The following is a 17,788-nucleotide window of genomic DNA, read 5'->3' on the forward strand; positions in this document are numbered from 1 at the left end:
GTGAATACGACCTTCGCTCTTCAATAATTCGTCCTTCGAGGCTGTTATTTTATTAACAACACAGGTTGTTAAATTGGTGGTAACGTTATTTTTTTCTACGCCTACAAACAATTTGGCATGACAGGGGCGGATCTAGAAATTATTCTGAGGGGTGCTAAAACGTAAAGCTTGGTAACCAAGGGTGTTGCTATGCACAAACTCCGTACCCCCTGCTAATAAGCCATAATGAAATGAAAGTCTTCCATAAACTAAAAAGCCTGGATGCCGCGATTGATATAGTAATTTTTGCTACACTTTGATCAGAACTTGGAACTTTGGCTCCAGCTTTTATGCCAAACGCAATTTGCAGCTCTCCCCCTCATATTCACTTAGGTTACAAAAGTATAGAAACTGTAGTCAAATATGATATCATTGCCCGCAGTGGCAAAAGGCCCGAGCCCACAAATTTCCAAAGCAAAGTTTAATTTTTGACTCTTTGCAGCCATTTATTAGAACTTGATCATGGCTGGTGGAATGAAGCCCTTGAACATGAAGTGCAGTGCACGTCATTAGAGACAATAGAACAATAGAAAAAAGTCGGACAAAAGTTGAACACAGGGATTCAAACACAGCATGCATGGCATGCATTGACATTTGATACCAAACCAAACAAATGAGGCCCTGAACGTTTCGCTATGGGCCTGCCGTTTTGAGTATTTTTATGAATTTGAAATCTTTAGAGAAAAAAGTATTCGTAGGAATGTAAGCAGGAAAAAGAAGAAAACCCCTTTTGGTCAAGAATACTATGGGCAAGTTTTTGAGATGTTTTGTATGTAGTTCTTGAATGATTAACAAAAGAATAACAAGGGCTCGGGCAAGCTTTATCCTCTGAATATAAATCATACCTCATGGTCTATGAATAAGACGTGAAACACGGAGTTGAAACTTGAAACCGTTCTGTTATATAAACCAAAGCGTTTACAAGTTCTGCCGTTACAGCATCGAGCACCAGGTAAAGATCGTCAAAAGACCTACGAAAACATATTGCAAATTTGCACTTCACCTAAGCATTCGTCGCGTGCTGTATCATAATTCAACTCCCCCTGGTCAACCTCAACTCCCCCTGTTCAAGCTTAACTCCCCCTGGTCATAAAACCACTATACATTTGACTGTAGATTGAAGCGAAGAAACTCCCCCTGGTTTGTCGGTATTCTTTGATGTTTTGGATTTTTGAAATCCATGGGTTCTCGCGCCAAAGTTTAGAACCCCTTGACCTGGCACCGTGATTGGCTAGATTCACTTCCACGGGTGCAGAAAATCGTATAATTTACAGGCCACGGGTTCCTCAAGTGGCTGGTTATAAGAGGAGACAATGCTTTCCGAGTCTGTAGAATGCTATACAGTACAACCAGGGGGAGTTTGATAACACTTCAATGCATGGACTGAAATAACAATGTTGAACAGTTGTGAGACGGGGCATTGAAGCGGATATAACAATTTCAGGAGATGTGCATACTTCTCGGTAAAAGAGATAATAAATGGTTTAAATAATTATAAACAAAATTGCGATAGAATAAGCTTTAATCCCCAAAAAGTTTTTCCTCAAATCTGAGGGGTGCTCGAGCCCCTTTCGCGCCCCTCTGGATCCGCCCCTGCATGAATACGGACGCCAACACGCCATCGTCAACCAGCACTTCAGAACCAGCATCAGTTACTTCGGTAAGTGATAAACTTCCACCTTTTTGGCCTAACGACCCCTTGTTTGGTTTGCACAAGTGGAAGCCCAGTTTTTCACCAGAAATATAACCTCGCAGGCTACAAAATTTGCTTATGTCATATCCGCTCTCCAGCCCGAAATTGCACAGGAGGTACGCGACATTTTGACGGCAGACATCAAAAGCGAGGGGCAATCACTTCAAAAAATCCGAAAATCCTTTAGACATCGAAAAAACCCTGCAAATCTTCTTGTGATCCTAAATCTACTCAAATCTTTCAAAAGTTCCATTAGTTACGACTTTTTTACCGAATCTTGGCAGAAATTCGGGAGGTTATTTTTCTGGCAAATCTTGGCAAAAACTTCAGCAATGCTCAATAAATACAGCAGAGATGTAAAAGTATAAAGAGTGGGTGCTAATATTGAGGTTGCTGCGCCGGAGCTTTTTTGGTTACCATAACTACAATCAGCACATGCTTAATACGTTCTGTAATCTGAGCTCAGTCATAGAGATGGAAGTGAAAAACCATAGACCATAGATGTAGGAACCCCACATAGGGTACGTGCCCCATTTTTTCAGAAAAGTGGTAAAGTACCTACTTGCAGCTAACAGAGGTGCCCCTAGAAGAGCTGGTTCTATTTTGACCTTACGTGCCTCCCCCCCCCCCCCCAGAGCTATGTTGAATGTTGATTAGGATTTTAGGCAGCATCTGCTAGTTCCTGTCGTCAATAAAAGAGGAGACATAAATTATTGCAGGAACTTTGGCAGAAGCAAACGAAAAGATCTGAAACATTTCTTAGGGTAAATTTTGTGTGTCATGGAAGTATTTAGTGAGGAAGATGGAGAGGGGGGGGTCTGAAATATCTTGCCCAAAAATCTGAAATGCTTCCTGCCCTTTCTTTTTATTCAAAAGTAACAGCTCCCTAAGGTGATGAAATCCGAGGAGGTAGGGGCAAAATAAGAGGGCTAAGATTGTTGGGAAGCACCCTGTTTAAAAATATGATACACAAATTCATCTACCCTTTCGATGTGCAAAGATTTCTCATCCACTATACCAGGAAAGGCTCAATTAAAAAGACGCATGGTCCCTTGTAAATCAGCATTGCTGAATGGGCTATCGTGTTTAAATAATTGAAAATGAATTCAAATGAGTGAAATGATGCGAACACCGACTCAGAAACGGAACGCAAAGTAGATATTCTATTTTCAAACGCTGAACTTGATTTTATATTTTTCGGAGAGTCTGCAGAAAGTGGATCAGAGAGTGGCAACGAAGCCTCTGACAGATTACCCTCAAAATATGAAAATCCTGTCATGCTTAAATTTATTATTGCTAGACTTAATTGAAATCACTTCTTTACTAGGGAACTATAGTTCTCTACCGTAGTTTTTATTTTAAGTTAAATGTAAGTTAATTGCAATTAAGAAGAATCCAAATCTTCGTAAGAATACTGTAGTAGAATTATAATGAACACGATGACGTCATCACTCAAATAACTAGTATATAAGCAAGTTGATGAAACAAATTATTCCATGCACTTAATGATTTTGAGGATTAATTTTGCAAAGAGTCTTTAAAACGAGTTTCAGGCTTAAATTACTAGGCTTTAGCGGCAGTTCAGTAAGATGATGACGTCATCACTCAAATTACTGATGCGTGCAAATTATATTAAGTTCGATATCATTCGTTTCGTGGTTGAATGCTGATTGTAAATATGTATTTCTTTTTGCTCTAACTACTACAACAAAGTTGTTAAACTGTAAAATTTGTCGGTTATTGTTGCTTAATGACGTCATCAAAATCTGCAACTTCCGGTCAAAATTTCAAAAGTTATATCTCGGATTTGGAATCTACGTGGTCTTTTTAGTCAGATTCGGGAAAACCATTTTCGGTTAGGCTGATATTCAGATTGTCTGAGAAAATCCCCTACCTATTAAATTACATTTTTACCAAGTTATCAAATGATGACGTCACACAAATTTGATGCGAGATGACGAGCACAGGCTATAATCTGGGACAAAAATAGTTGGAACTTTTAAAGTAAAATTGATATTTTCTCTTTCCTTTGCAAAATAGCTTCTACCCTCCCCCTATTCAATGTTGAATGCATGATTTTGAAGCAAAAATAGAAAGAGTAATTAAGTGAAATTGTAAATTTAATGAGCTTGAACATCATGAAAATGTACAAAACGAGCTATTTGTATGGAAACTTGGAGATTGCTTTTACAAGCACCCACTCTTATAAGCCCCCCTCGAATAGGCCCCAATCTAAATATTGTCCAAATTGATAAGCCCCCTGGGGCAAGAATTTAGGGTACTCAATAAATCATCCTCCGCATAGCTGATAGCTACCCATAGAGATGTAACTACCATTGTGGCGTCGAAACCTACAATTTTTAGAACGAACGTAGGTAATAAGGCAATAAAAAATTGAGCAATAGGGCAGAAGGAAATCGGAAGGATTTTTCATACATTTAGGAAGGAATTTTTAGCACAAATAAGGATTTTTTCGGGAATTTGGAAGCAAGGACTTGACTTTGAATAAACATTCCGTCACTATTTGTACGGTAAGTACTTTGAAACGATTTATTGATCTTTTTTAGCTTAATCAAATCTATCTAAGTGTACGTCAGTCGTTTTATCTCAGGAATCTCGCGAAATGGTTAATTTTCAAAATGGCCTAAGCATGAAAACGTTATTATTCTGCAGATGCCAGGTGATAACTGCACATTTTTTGGTTGCGGTACAAGTAGAAAGACCAAAGGAGTTGGAATTTTCAAGTTGCCAGCTGCAAAAAATGAAGAATACAAGAACTTGAGAACAAATTGGTTGAATGAAATAACTAAGGGCCGTGTTGTTGACAAAGATTTCAAAGAGCGAATAAAGAATGACCGAGTGAGAAGCACTTCAGACCTGAAGAAAAAAAATCTGTGAGTACTAAAACCTACCAAAATAATGAAGTACAAAAGTACTAAAGCATGATTTCAAAAACTCGATGCTATAGAGCAGGCCTCGCCATAGTCAATAATGAAATTGATGCATGTGTTTTTTGATTGACCGTGCAAATAAATAGCACATTAATTTTGGCACGCGAGACTATCCTAGCATGAAAAAATAAGTACCTATATTACAGAGGGAGGGCTTATTTGGAGGGGGGGGGGCTGCTTATTCAAAACTAGATCCTTTTAACGAAAAGAGGCTCACTTTTACACTCTAAAAAGAAAATTTGTGAACCAAGAACAGGATGAGAACTAAAAATTAAAAAAACCAATTTTTGGTACAATTACTTCACTTTGTATGCCAAAGAAGAGCATTGAAACTGATGGAAACAAAAACTATAAGGAAGGAGCGAAAAATTGTTTTGTTTCTAACTGCACCTGAGCACATTTTGAATTCGCTAGGAGAAGTGCAACAAAGTTTGAAGAAGCTTGCATCCTCAGATGGATACTCAGTTATCAACAAGACAGACAGATGCCTTATACATTTTATAGAAGAATCATTCCTTTTACCAACTTATAATTTGATAATCAGTGATAGCCTTGGGTGGCAAAACAACCTTTAGCAATCTGTGTTTGGCTGGTATTTACGTGAGAACCACCAAATTTATTTCATGAATAAGAGATCGGTTAGAAACATAAAGATTTCAGACCTCTTGGTTCAAGTTAGAAGCTTCTCTATTTGTTCTGGAGCCCAAAGAACAAACAATGCAACAAATATCATCATGCCTATCATTCCAAAAGACCTTGAAACTTTGAAAGAGGAACATCAACCATATCTTTGCAAGGATATATGGAGATCTGTTCACTCTGAAATGCTCATCAACGAAGGTCAACAATGCAAAAGTTGTCAGTCAGTAGACAATGAGAGTTCTACCATTGACAGCAAGAAAACTAAGATCTATGATACCTGGAATAACCAAAGCACCAGTTTCAAAGACAAGTTTTGGAGAATAAAGCTCACTCTTCAAGCGCGAAGAATAGAATGTGCACAGCAGCAAAAGGAAATTGTCAAATGAAAGCAGAGCTTTTGAAATAAAGTGTTCCAGTTGATTATGAATTAAGTAGAGGCCTTAATTGTCCAATCGAACACTGAAATGACACCATTTATGAAACTGTTTTGGGAACAGCAGAAAAAGCTTTTCTAAGCAAACCCAAAGGGGATCAGATACCATCCTATGGTTTTCAGGTTTTGCCTATCATTATCTGCAAAGTTCTCTGCTGGCTATGAAGAATTGAGAAACAGCAAAGTTCTCATTCTCCCAAGTCAACGAACCTTACAAGATTATTTGTTGCAAAGATTTCCGACACTTGTCAACTTCTCTCCAACCAATGAGAACACTTTTTCTTTGATCGTTATGGAAGATGGAAGAAGGGATCGGCGACACGTTCCCGACTCTTACGATTTTATTGGAACCAGGCTTTACCACCCTTGCGCCAATTGCATGGTTGAGCATTTCCAACCGGATTCCACAAGATGAATCGACATTCTACCACTCATCCTCCTCGGACTTCGGTACACAATTAAAGCTGATCTCGACTGTTCACCTGCCCAACTTGTCTATGACTCCACACTTCGTCTTCCAGGTCAATTCATATTTCCGACATCTGATGCAACAGCCCTTGATCCCTCTGTTTTTGTTGATCGTTTACAAAGTTTTATGCAACAACTAAAACCAACTCCTCCCCGTTCACTAGAAGCTTACACCCACATCCCAGCTAATCTTCCATCATGTACGCACCTTTTTGTTGGCCATGATGCTGTTAGAAAGCCGTTTCAACCTCCATATGATGTCCAAGCGCTCTGACAAACATTTTCTCATAGATTTTAATGGAAAACAACAAACAATAAGCATAGATTGTCTGAAAGTCGCCTATACCGACGCAGATCCTCAACGTTCAACTGCCAGAAACACATCATCTCCATCATCCATACTTCAACGAGGGCCAAGCCAGATATGGACATGGACATGCCTCAACATTCGTACATATGTTTTATTAGCTTTTATCCCAAATGCTTTCTCGTACTTGCATTCTAGGCGGGAGGTACTGTAGTGATAAAATCCAAGCCTTTGTTCGCATTGTTTTGTTCCCGCTGTGTTTTCCATGCTATGTTTGCTGCTTGTATATACTGTTGGGTTTATTTAGAAAGTTTAGTTGGTTTCGGTGAATAGAACAACACGACGCACGTCTCTTATTATCGACTTGACTCTTCAATATGTAACGGTTTGGCTTTCGTATTTAACCAATTTAGTAATGTTCCCGTTGCTTGTTAAAGTCACATGTTCTGTTAAGTCCTGTTGTGTTAGTGAACGCCTTTTTATGGAAATGTGTTTGTCTTTCAACATGTAGTGTGACGCTCGTATTGTCCTGTTAATTAGATTCCGTTTATGTTATTTGTATGTGTTGATCACGATAAAAGTTAGTCTTCTGATCGAAGCATTAGAGATAACATCAAAGAAGTAGTATCTATTGTGCGTTACTTGTGCGGGCTTAGGCCCTTTGGCCTAGCCCATCGCTCAGCCAACGACCTGGCTCTTCATCGTCATAACAAGAACCCTTGTCGTTACAAATAATTCGTCCCTCGAGGCTGTTACTTCATTTACAACGCAGGTTGTTAAAAATGAGGTGCATGTTTGAGAAGATGTGCTTATCAAGCAATGTCCTGGTCCTTCAGCATTAAGTGATAACACCTCGTGATTTATACCTCTAGAACTCCAGGACACAATCTCACCATCCTCAAATCATCTTTTGTCAAATGCTGATTGATGATTATTAATTACTATGATTTCTAGGTAGAGGAAGATCTTCTCTCTGGCATCGATCGATTTCTTGATGAAGGCGTCGTTGTGGGTGCCGGGGAATGGACGAAAAAGAGTCTAATTCAATCAATGTCAAGATGGAGGAAGAATTTCCCGAAGGGAGGACGAGCTACCAAAGTCAAGAGAGGAGCAAAATTTGCTCTACAGTCCGGGATTATCGGGTCAAAGGACCTGGCACATCCACTGAGCCGTACAGGTAAATTGTTCGGTTGCCTCTACAACGACATTAGACGCAAAGCGCTGTTTTACATCAGTGATCTCGTTCCTGTCTTTGATGTACATTGTTTAGCTGCAGTTCTATTCATATATTTCGCTGCACTAGCACCATGCATAACCTTTGGTGGTCTGCTCTCTGAGAATACAAACGGACAAATTGGGATTTCCGAGATGATAATAGTAACTGGAATCTCTGGTATCCTATTTTCTCTATTTTCTGGACAACCTCTGCTGGTAGTTGGAGCAACTGGGCCTATGTTGATAATGGAATCCAAAATATACGAGCTAGCAAACATGATGGAACTTGAATTTTTGCCATGGAGAGCTTGCATTGGCATTTGGACAGTGATAATTTGCTTGGCTTTCGTTGCCTTTGACCTTTGTGGATTGATACGACAGGTAACCTGTTTCACAGAAGAAATATTTGCCGCTCTTGTGTCTATCATATTCATACAGAAGGCTATATCGTTCATAGTTAAAACGTTCATTGATCATCCAGTGGGGGAATATGTTCCACCAAAACATTGTTTACATATTGACCATGTTTTGAACAGGACTGTACTGCTAGACAATGCGACGTTTTATTTGGTGAAAGAGAATTATTCCACTGCCGCCAATCCTGATCAGAGGCATCCATGCTATTCACTTATGACGACAATTCTTATAGTTCTTACGTTCGTCTTCGCTTTATACATCAGAAAGGTGCGCAGTAGCATGTACTTCACGGTGAAGATTCGTCGCATCATTAGCGATTTTGGAGTCATCCTCTCCGTTTTCGCCGTTGTCTTGATTGACAACACCTTGTCCGACAATTTCACAAAAAAATTGAGTATAAAACAGGACCTTTTTGTCAGGAAATGGTTTGTGAATCCGTTCGGAGAGAGCAAGACAATGGGCATAGGATACGTTTTTTTGGCCGTGATCCCAGCCTTTCTGATCAGTATTATTCTTTTCATAGAGACGGGAATAACAGGGGTAATGCTCGACAAAAAAGAACATAAATTCAAAAAGGGATTTGGCTACCACCTAGATCTGCTTGTTGTTTCCATTCTAGTAGGCGCTGGTTCCTTACTGCGCTTGCCCTGGATCTGCACATCTCCGGTCAATTCACTGTCCAACTTCCACACTTTAACGGTGCTGAGTTCCGACCATGCCCCCGGCACCCATCCATACATCGTCGAAGTAAAAGAACAGAGATTTACCAATATTATTATCCACGTGCTCATTGGAAGCTCCCTCCTGCTGGCACCAATGCTTGAGCGGATTCCAGCAGCAGTTTTATATGGAGTGTTTCTCTATGTTGGCTTTACATCACTTTCAAGGATGGAGTTCATTCACCGGATGCAGTTGCTTCTAATACCATATAAACTGCAACCTGACACACGCTTAGTGCGCAAAGTAAGAACACTAAAAATTCATTTGTTCACGTTGATTCAGCTATGTTGCGTGGTCCTGCTGGCCGTTATTAAGGAAACCAAACTTGCTGCTATTTTCCCATTTTTGATTCTATGCCTGGTTCCTCTAAGAAAGTGTTTGAGATTTTTCTTCAGCGAAGAAGAGTTGGAAAACCTTGACAGCACAGAAGACGAGGACGAACTTGGAGTATCAGAAGAGGTGGAAAATGGTCGTTTTTCAGTGCCAGCTTGAATTTGAAGCGGAACTGATTTTATTTCATGTAATTTGCTTTAAGAAAAATCTGATGGTTGCAAGAGAGGCTGCTAACTTGGTTCTTGTTTTCTCAAGATTCGTTTCACGCTCAATGAATACATTTATGGCGCGAAACAGAACATAGGAATTATTACTAGCACTTTTTTAAAGCTTTGTAACCTCTAACATGAACAAGGATTGGCTGGAACCCCGTTCATGCACAATATGAGGATGCATCCACCAAGAGAAAATATGTGTGCCTATGATGGCCCCTTCATGACAACAAACCCTAGGAAAAGCGGCCGTTTCAAGCTGCGTACAGGCTGATTTCCACTAGGCGATTTTTTCGCGCGAATCGAATTTTGGCCAATGCGAGCATGCGTGGTGTCATGTTCTCAAATTTCGCATCGAAAAAATTTCGACTCGCAGAAAGTAGATCACGGTCCTACTCTATCGCTACGACTATTTGTTCGATTCGTTCGAAAGAATTCGGCTAATGGAAATCGGGTTTAACAAATATAGTAAAGATAAAAGTCGTGAAAACTTTTCTGCGTTCGGAAAACAACGTAAATTTTGTGTAGTATTTTCACGACATGCCAAAATAAATTATTACAAAAACCTAGATATTTAAAATAAATCAAAAATTTTTGGAAAAGTGCTAAGCAACTTTTCTCCAAAAAAAATACATACTTTGTAAACAGTTACGGTGACGGAAAGTAACACACTAATTACTGAGGACAAAGAAGTAATAGAAATCTATATGGACTTTTTTTAAACCTTACAATTGGAATTAACGAATCTAATGATAATATGGTCTCTACGGATTGACTTTTAGATCCACTTGAAATTCCATCAGAAAACCGTTTTCATCCTGGTATAAAACTCATAAAAGAGGACGTACAAGAGCTAAAACAAAATAAGATAAGGCATCTCTGATTGACAGCATCTCTAACAGGATTCTAAACAAACATTCTGGTATATAACAATGATGATATAATATCTATGTATATTAACTATCTTGTAAACCAGCTGTAAATAACGAGATCATAATTAATATTATCATCATTCTCTGATATATTACAAAAACTCTTAAACTATTCTATCAATAAAGATATATTTCTTTCTAAACTGATAAAGGAAATGTTACGGCTGTCTTTAAAAAGCTTGATCCATTGAAAAGGGGAACTATCGACCAATAGCTGGTTTGCCTCCAATATCAAAAGTTTATTAATCTATTGCTCTTTTAAAGTATTGCTTGTAATCAAAATAAGATACTTAAGTAAAATAATCAATAATTTGGTGCCAGTTTTTCTGTTGCCATGAATTTGTGCAAACGCAGATTCCAAATATCTAACTGAACTAAGACCTGCGTGAGTTTCAAACCGGTCCGAGTTTAAAACCGGCCTGAAATTTCTCATGTGAAGGACCTCTGATATTCTTGTAAAGCAGGGTCACCACGTGACTCACTCTGTATTTCTCCAGGCCAAATATCTAAAGGTATGTAAAGCTTAAAAAGTCTCCATTATTATGAAGATCATAAAAAATTTATAATCAGCGAAATGAAACAAATCGAGGCGAGACAAAACGGAATTGAACGTAAAGAACGCCGTGGCATTTCTTACTTTTGGATGCTGCGTTTATCAGAGGGTGGCATTTAATACAAAATGAAAAGTGTGTCAAATGAAAAATAACAAGAAAAGTGCAACAAAAAAGATAAAAACAAACTTAAAACAATGTAATAAAGATTTTGTGAAAAATGTTCGCAAAATGGCGTGTTCGCGATATAAAAGTGTCAAGGAATGTCAATCTTACTGTCGTCTCCGTCAGAGTCCTCGTCTTATGACAAAAACTTTCATAGCTTCCTTAACTGTTCGTTATTTCTTGTTTGGTCTGTTTTGAAATAAACGCTGCTATTCAAGATGCGGCGTTTAAAAGCAAATGGCGTTTGTCAGAGTGCGGCGTAAATTACAAATGGTTGGCTGAAAGTGCGGCGTTCATTATAGGAAATACGGTATGCAAAAAAGTGACAGGAAGAGAAAGTCTGCAAAGATGACATCATTTCTTTGACTTGTCTTCAATCTTCATGAAACCACATTAACAAAACAGCGATTATAACGACGCAGAAAACATAAAGAATTTATCAAAGACCAAATTATTAAGATTATAATTTACAGAAGGAAGATGGATGCACCATGGAATGTGTGTCGATATTTTCAGGATATAGCTCAACCGTTGTATGCTGTAAACAGGATGAATAAATTATATTTTATCCTCAAAATCTCTTCACAGGCTTCGGGTTAACTGAAAATGCGAAGGCCTTTTTATATCACACTTAGTTCACACTTACAAAAACTTTTTAACCGGTATTTGCAACTTTTGCGAAGTTTTTAGATAAAAAAAGGAAGTCGTGCAATTGTTTTGAAATATCGCTTGGAAATGAATGCGTGATTCTTTAGATACATATCTGTGGATCTTATAGTACTAGACCAAGGAACCAACAAGGGATAAACTAAGTTTACTAGGGACAATACAATTACTATGGAACCAAAACTAAATGCTATAAACACAAGTCAGACTAAACTTAAAACTTACGTTAAGATAATTAATGAAATGACTTAGGCACTTATCACCGACCATCCCGTCTATCGGCTTAAAACAATGCTATAAGTTATTAAGCACAGTATGCAATGCAAACTTACAGATAAAACTAAGATTTGTTTACTAAATATTTAAAGGGATTCTTACTACACAAAGTATAAAGTAAACCTACTCTATTTACAAAAGCAAATAATCACAAAATGCGAGATACTAGGTTTTGCCTGTCTGTATTGGTCCACTTGAGAGGCGAGAGAGCTTTATGTTTGTCTCTCATTAAAACAATGGACTAAATGGCCCATTTCATTAAAACAATGGACTAAATGGCACAAAGCTCCTCTTCTTGAGAATTGTTAGAGAGAAGTTCATTAGCTACATAAAGCAGATCGAGGTGCCAGAAATGAATGTCTTTATATCAGAAAGACCAATTGAGTAGTTACGTAATGAAACCTCAATCGAGGGTGAAAAGAACTAGACAGACACAACATAACTTGCATTCGAAAAGCATAAAGGTATTTCACTGCAACTCTGTCTCTATCTTACGTAAAACTCTATCTTGTGTGATCATCTTTATTTGTCATACATTCGTCCAACAACCACTCTCCATCGCAGTCACCTCCGTTTCAATGCAACCAATGGAAAGCTTTCCCTATTCTTCTCTCGTCAGTCGTGTTAACCTGTCTGTCACTTTATACGAAATTCTTGAATTCAGAACTCAAAGTCATGAAGAACACTTGAGAGCCAGTACCAGATGTCGATGCAAAAAACACCTGTAAGAAAATATCTGAACGTCAGCAGCTGACATATCAAAAGAAAAGAGATCCGATGAACTAGAGGGTTATGTTGGTGGTGGTGTTTACTGCTCCCCCCACCCCCAACCAGATCTGGGCGCTAATAAATTGATTAGTAACATCATCAGATTTAAGTTCATTTCTTAAAACATTGGGCTATGTAGTCAAGAAACCATTTACAATTTTGTATTATTCTTGTATTTACTATTGCTAAAAAATAACACGGGCGAGCACTGCCTTATCTGCAAAGCTGTTATTCCAAGTCAAACATTGACACAACATTAAGTAAACAAGCGTGCTATATAATGGCTAGCAAAAGGAATTTCGGAAATAAGCATGCCAATTATTTCCTACCTTTTCATTCCTTTCACATAAAAACCGGAACATCTGCCTTCTTTTCTGCATAAAAACACTGTCAAGCGTTCCAGTCTGCAGATTACGAACCTCTATAGCCTTTTCGCCCCAGCCCATGATCTGATTGGAACCAACTTGAGCTAAAAAGAAAAACAAATCATGATGATAAAAAATAGAAATCCAAGGTAACGATTATTGTTTAGGGTTGCCAAAATATACTGAAGAACATTCATTTAGCTGTAGTTCCAAACCGTACCAAAAAGACGCTAGGAAAAGCTTGTGCTAAATAAATGATAAAGATTTAAGTGTCTAATTGTCTTACCAACAGAGTGAGGCGGTTCTCCCCATCTTATGGTTGCATCTTTAACCTTTTTCCCAGCAGTACTGAAATAGGCCCCCTCGTCTTCGTAGCACAATAAAATTGTACGCCCGTTGCTTCCAGGGAGTGGTATAATGGAATGTGCCCGAATCGGTTCGCCCCGTAACGGAACATGAATGTCGTAAACCGAGGCTGAATCTAGATCGACACCATGGAAACCTAAAACAAGCAATTAGAATGATACAAACATTGCGTCACTATTACACGAGTAAAGCTCTACTGGCACAAAAATTACTTTTGGTACCCGCTATTTTCCGAGAAATCTGGTAGATTTCCTAGAATTTTTGCAATGTTTCGAAAATTTCCAGACTTTTATTCAGTAACTAAATAACAAATTACTACAAAGAAATGATCGTTTGGTAATCAAATGATTCAAGCATTCACACCTATTTCGGAAGCGTATACAACTCGAAGCTTGCTATTATCTGTCTCTATTGCCATATTAACCAGAAGAGGACGATGTATCAGCGTTCTGAAGGACTAAAGAGAAGTAAATACTCAGATTAAATATCATCAAATATTACTTGATTTAGTGCACATGACACTGCACAAGGCCATCTTTAGCCTGGCTTAGCTTGTAAAAAGTTTAGAGACTCGTTTTTTCGAAAGGAAATAACAGAATATAAAACTGGTTTAATCCATAGCTAGAAATAGTCAATTAGACATAAAAAACTCTTCTTTGTTACCAGACACTTCAAACAATAATGAAGGGTTTTCATTGATTTTTGAAATAGAAGGCACACATTTAAAATTGGGCGCCTACAAGTTTGCTAAAGTTTGTGTAGTCTTACTAAAGTGAGGGTGAAAGTAGGCGGCAAATGTTTGGTGAGTAAGCGGCGGACTTTTAATGAAATCCGTGGTAATGTCCTTAGATACAACTTAAATCCAATGCAAAATGACAGGAACTTGAAATAACAGGAGCTATGGTACTCCAGAATAACAAGAGCTATGACATTGTTTTCACTACATTTTGTGTTAGCAACGGTTGAACCAAAAATGGAAGCCTACGAAGATATAGGAGGCAACGTGCCCTGGAAAGACAAAAAATATTGTAGCAGTGCATCCTTGTTTGAAATGCATCCAAGTAGCATAGCTAAAGCAGACAAAGAAAGTTAATAAGATTAGAAACACCTAAAAAGCGTCGCCGTCAAGCTACAATGGTGAAACGATCACACTTTGCAACAACGGTATTTATGCGGAAACAGATTCAATGGAATTGAAACTTACCTTAAATGCCATGAACTTGTGGTACGGTTTTGGGGCCCATGCGTAAACCTCGATGGCAAAATCGACGGCAATTGCAAGAAACTTGATTCTGTGAAAATTCACTGAAACGCAAAAAGAAAAATATAATACAGATCCAATCCTTACATTAGCTGTCTATCACCTTGAGGGGGTAAGTTAAGGAGAAAAGCTACTATAGTTGATCGGTGGAATAGTCAAGAAGCTATGCAAAAAGAATACTAAGTTTGTGAATTACCGAGTTTATAGTGGGTGCATCCTTGCAAATCACCAACTGTTGTGTACTGTCGTTGACGCTGTTTCTCCGACTGAAAAAAAATTCACATGAACTTCGCGAAGAACAGTTGCTTACCAAGCTACCAAGCTACATCTTATCTTCAAGAGGCAACATCTGTACGTTTACGATCGTTTACGACAATCCACTTGGTCGCTAACAGAGCGTTTTTGCCTGTCCACACGCTAACGCCCAAAGGACTTAAAGCGAGAAAATGACATCACATGATCTTGAACCTGATGCCCATGCAGGAGCTACCTCTTATGCCACTAATTAGGCCACATTCTTACAACCTTTACCCTTTCGGTTTATGTATTCAACTGAATTGGTAGATTATTTTTTAATGTCGATATGTCTGTCTTGTCGTAATTTAGTATTTCTCTATGCAAGCTGAATTTATGTCGATATTTGCACACAAAGGTCTTTATTTATTTTGCAGTCGTGTTAATGGCTTTCTTGCATAGAGAAACAAATATAGCTGAAGAAGAGTGAATCTTCTTTTCAGATACTCCGCGTGCAACCTAATTATAGCAATTTTGGTTATGATGTATGAAATTTATGCAGAAATAAAGCCAAGCAAAAGAAAAATAACAAAAGACTGTCCTGAACCGAGTAAACTTATGAGGTTATATTTTTACCTTGACGCTTACTGTCATTTTAGCCTCTTTATACAAATTGGCAAGAGACTGTGTCACAGTTTACAAAAGTATCCGTTTACGACCATCTACAAGCATAAAATTCATACCACCCACTTCGGAAAGCGTTTTCAAAAGTATCTTTTTGTAATGACCTTAAACGCCGTTAAAGGTGGATGGAAGAGGTAAACGTGTAAGAAGCATTCGTTTCAAACCTAAACGTATAAATGTGGTGGTATTTTATTAACTCAAGTCATTAAGTAACCAGATACCAGACGCATTGACTGTAAAGTGTCTACCTCAAAGTAAGTGAAAGTCGAGGGCTTCGGAACAATGACTTGGAGCGGAAAATGGCGCGAAATCTCTCACCCAAGCGCCTCAATATATGACATAAGTGAAAGTTGAAAAAGCATGCCAGAAGACAACGAATATATCATTTGTATTGAATATTTGGTCTGCACCCAGGCGAAGGCCGTTGATCCGATATTGTCAATGAAAAAAGGGTTTATTTATATATTATAAGGTAGGCAGAACAACGAAAACTATAAAACCTAGCCTGTTGATATGATGCACTGATGTACAATCGATGACTTGAAATATTTTAAAAATTGCTGAAAGACTCCAGGTGACAAATAGGTGGGCTTAAAGAATGAGAATAATGTGGCGCCTTCCTTGCATTGAAAATTTCATTTCTGGCAATCTTTGTTAGGTTGATATGTAAATAATGCTTGTTGAGACTATGTAAATACTGGTTTAAAGAAAACTGCCACTTGTAAAAAAACACGCCTCTTGTAAAAAAACATGCCACTTGTACTATAGCATCGACGATGAAAATGTAATGGCAATTGCATCTAGACATTTTCTACCCAGCTGCGGATCGAAAGCAACGTTAGTGGAAGAATGATGCGTTTGATTGGTTCTTTGCTTTAGACCAATCAGCACCCGCTAGCCCCACACATGTTATGGAGTCCATGAAAGAAGACAAGCCATTTTGGTAAACGCTTTCTTACAATTTTATTTGTTTAGGATTGAAACTAGATGAAGTAGGCTATGGTATTTGGCACAAAGCCATGCATACAAGACGTTGGGTTTAAAAGCCCTTCTACCGGAATGAAAACAAAAGAAGTCAACAAATAAGGAAAATATTGTACCTCTTCTCCTTTCACAATTTTGTTCTTTAGATAAGAAAGGTAATAAACTCTCAGCTTGTTGTGCTTGCCTAAAAATGTTAATAATGCGATAAAGATATTAGTAAGAGAACACACGTCATAGAAAAGCATATTGTTCAGTGCTATCATTTTACAGAAATGGGACTTGTTGTGAAATGGATATTCCTGAAACAATAATTTTTTTGAAGAACTGTTCATTATGAAACTTTCATCTAAGTTTCTAGTTAGCCACCTTCAACTGAAGACACGAGTCTTTAAGGTATTTTTGTGCTAGACTCTTACCAGGTCTCATCCAATTTGCCATCGAAAAGTAAAATTTCATTTTGGCAATTTGGATAAGAAGCATTTTCAAAAAGTATTAGATTTCGTAGACACAGTAAAAACTCGGCTGATATGACATCATAGGTAGATTAAAATACAGTAAAGATTATAACACAATTTTAGATAATGCAGATAGACAAACAAAAAGAAATAATAAGCAACCTACCAAAGGCGCATAAATTTATAACTTAATAAAGGCCTCATTCTGGCGACGGGATCATTTTCCCCCTTCCCCCAAAACCCTTGGGTGTGCTAATAAACTACAGCAATAACAATTTAGCGTCACAAAAAATGCGTATGAGATAATACGTTGAAGTTGTTGAAGAAATATTCTCACCGCTAATCGTGACTAGAACGTTTAAGTTCTCGATAACATCTATTTGATGAAAACGTCGTCTTGAAATCAGAGGAAAAACTGAAATGAGAAAGTGAACATCAATGTGTATCATATGTATGAAAATGCAAGTCATATAGCTTCGAGTACTGAAGTTTCTTAATTTTTTCTGACTGTCCAGTACTCGTTTCTTATAGCCAGTTTCTTATAAAAAAATGAGTGTATTCTATTGCTATTCGCATATGCTATTATTTCTGTTCCCCAATCCCCATGAACAATTTTGATAGCTGACATACACGTCAAATGAAAAAACGTAC

The 17,788-nt window shown here is 38.0% G+C and overlaps 2 protein-coding genes across 3 annotated transcripts in view; one reads left to right on the forward strand and one right to left on the reverse strand.

The window, feature by feature from the left end:
- On the forward strand, positions 1-12,724 carry LOC148957612 (anion exchange protein 3-like). The gene is made up of 3 exons (XM_089114912.1): positions 1-115; positions 1,635-1,699; positions 7,488-12,724. Exons 2-3 carry the CDS (start codon positions 1,637-1,639, stop codon positions 9,375-9,377), a joined length of 1,953 nt encoding a protein of 650 aa, XP_088971038.1. The 5' UTR covers positions 1-115; positions 1,635-1,636; the 3' UTR covers positions 9,378-12,724.
- LOC135684747 (serine/threonine-protein kinase mig-15) overlaps positions 12,603-17,788 on the reverse strand; it is a 21,922-nt gene continuing 16,736 nt past the window's right edge. For both annotated transcript variants that reach the window (XM_065200392.2, XM_065200393.2), the window contains 8 exons: positions 17,475-17,552; positions 16,799-16,866; positions 14,977-15,046; positions 14,724-14,824; positions 13,883-13,976; positions 13,440-13,655; positions 13,118-13,257; positions 12,603-12,742 (listed from right to left, as the gene is read on the reverse strand). In XM_065200392.2, coding sequence (XP_065056464.2) covers positions 12,662-12,742; positions 13,118-13,257; positions 13,440-13,655; positions 13,883-13,976; positions 14,724-14,824; positions 14,977-15,046; positions 16,799-16,866; positions 17,475-17,552 — 848 coding nt within the window. In that variant the 3' untranslated portion in view covers positions 12,603-12,661. The remainder of the gene's footprint in view (positions 12,743-13,117; positions 13,258-13,439; positions 13,656-13,882; positions 13,977-14,723; positions 14,825-14,976; positions 15,047-16,798; positions 16,867-17,474; positions 17,553-17,788) is intronic.

This window comes from Rhopilema esculentum, chromosome 21 (genome assembly GCF_057945365.1).
Source record: "Rhopilema esculentum isolate cy_ngs chromosome 21, ASM5794536v1, whole genome shotgun sequence".
Taxonomy (NCBI): Eukaryota; Metazoa; Cnidaria; class Scyphozoa; order Rhizostomeae; family Rhizostomatidae; genus Rhopilema; species Rhopilema esculentum.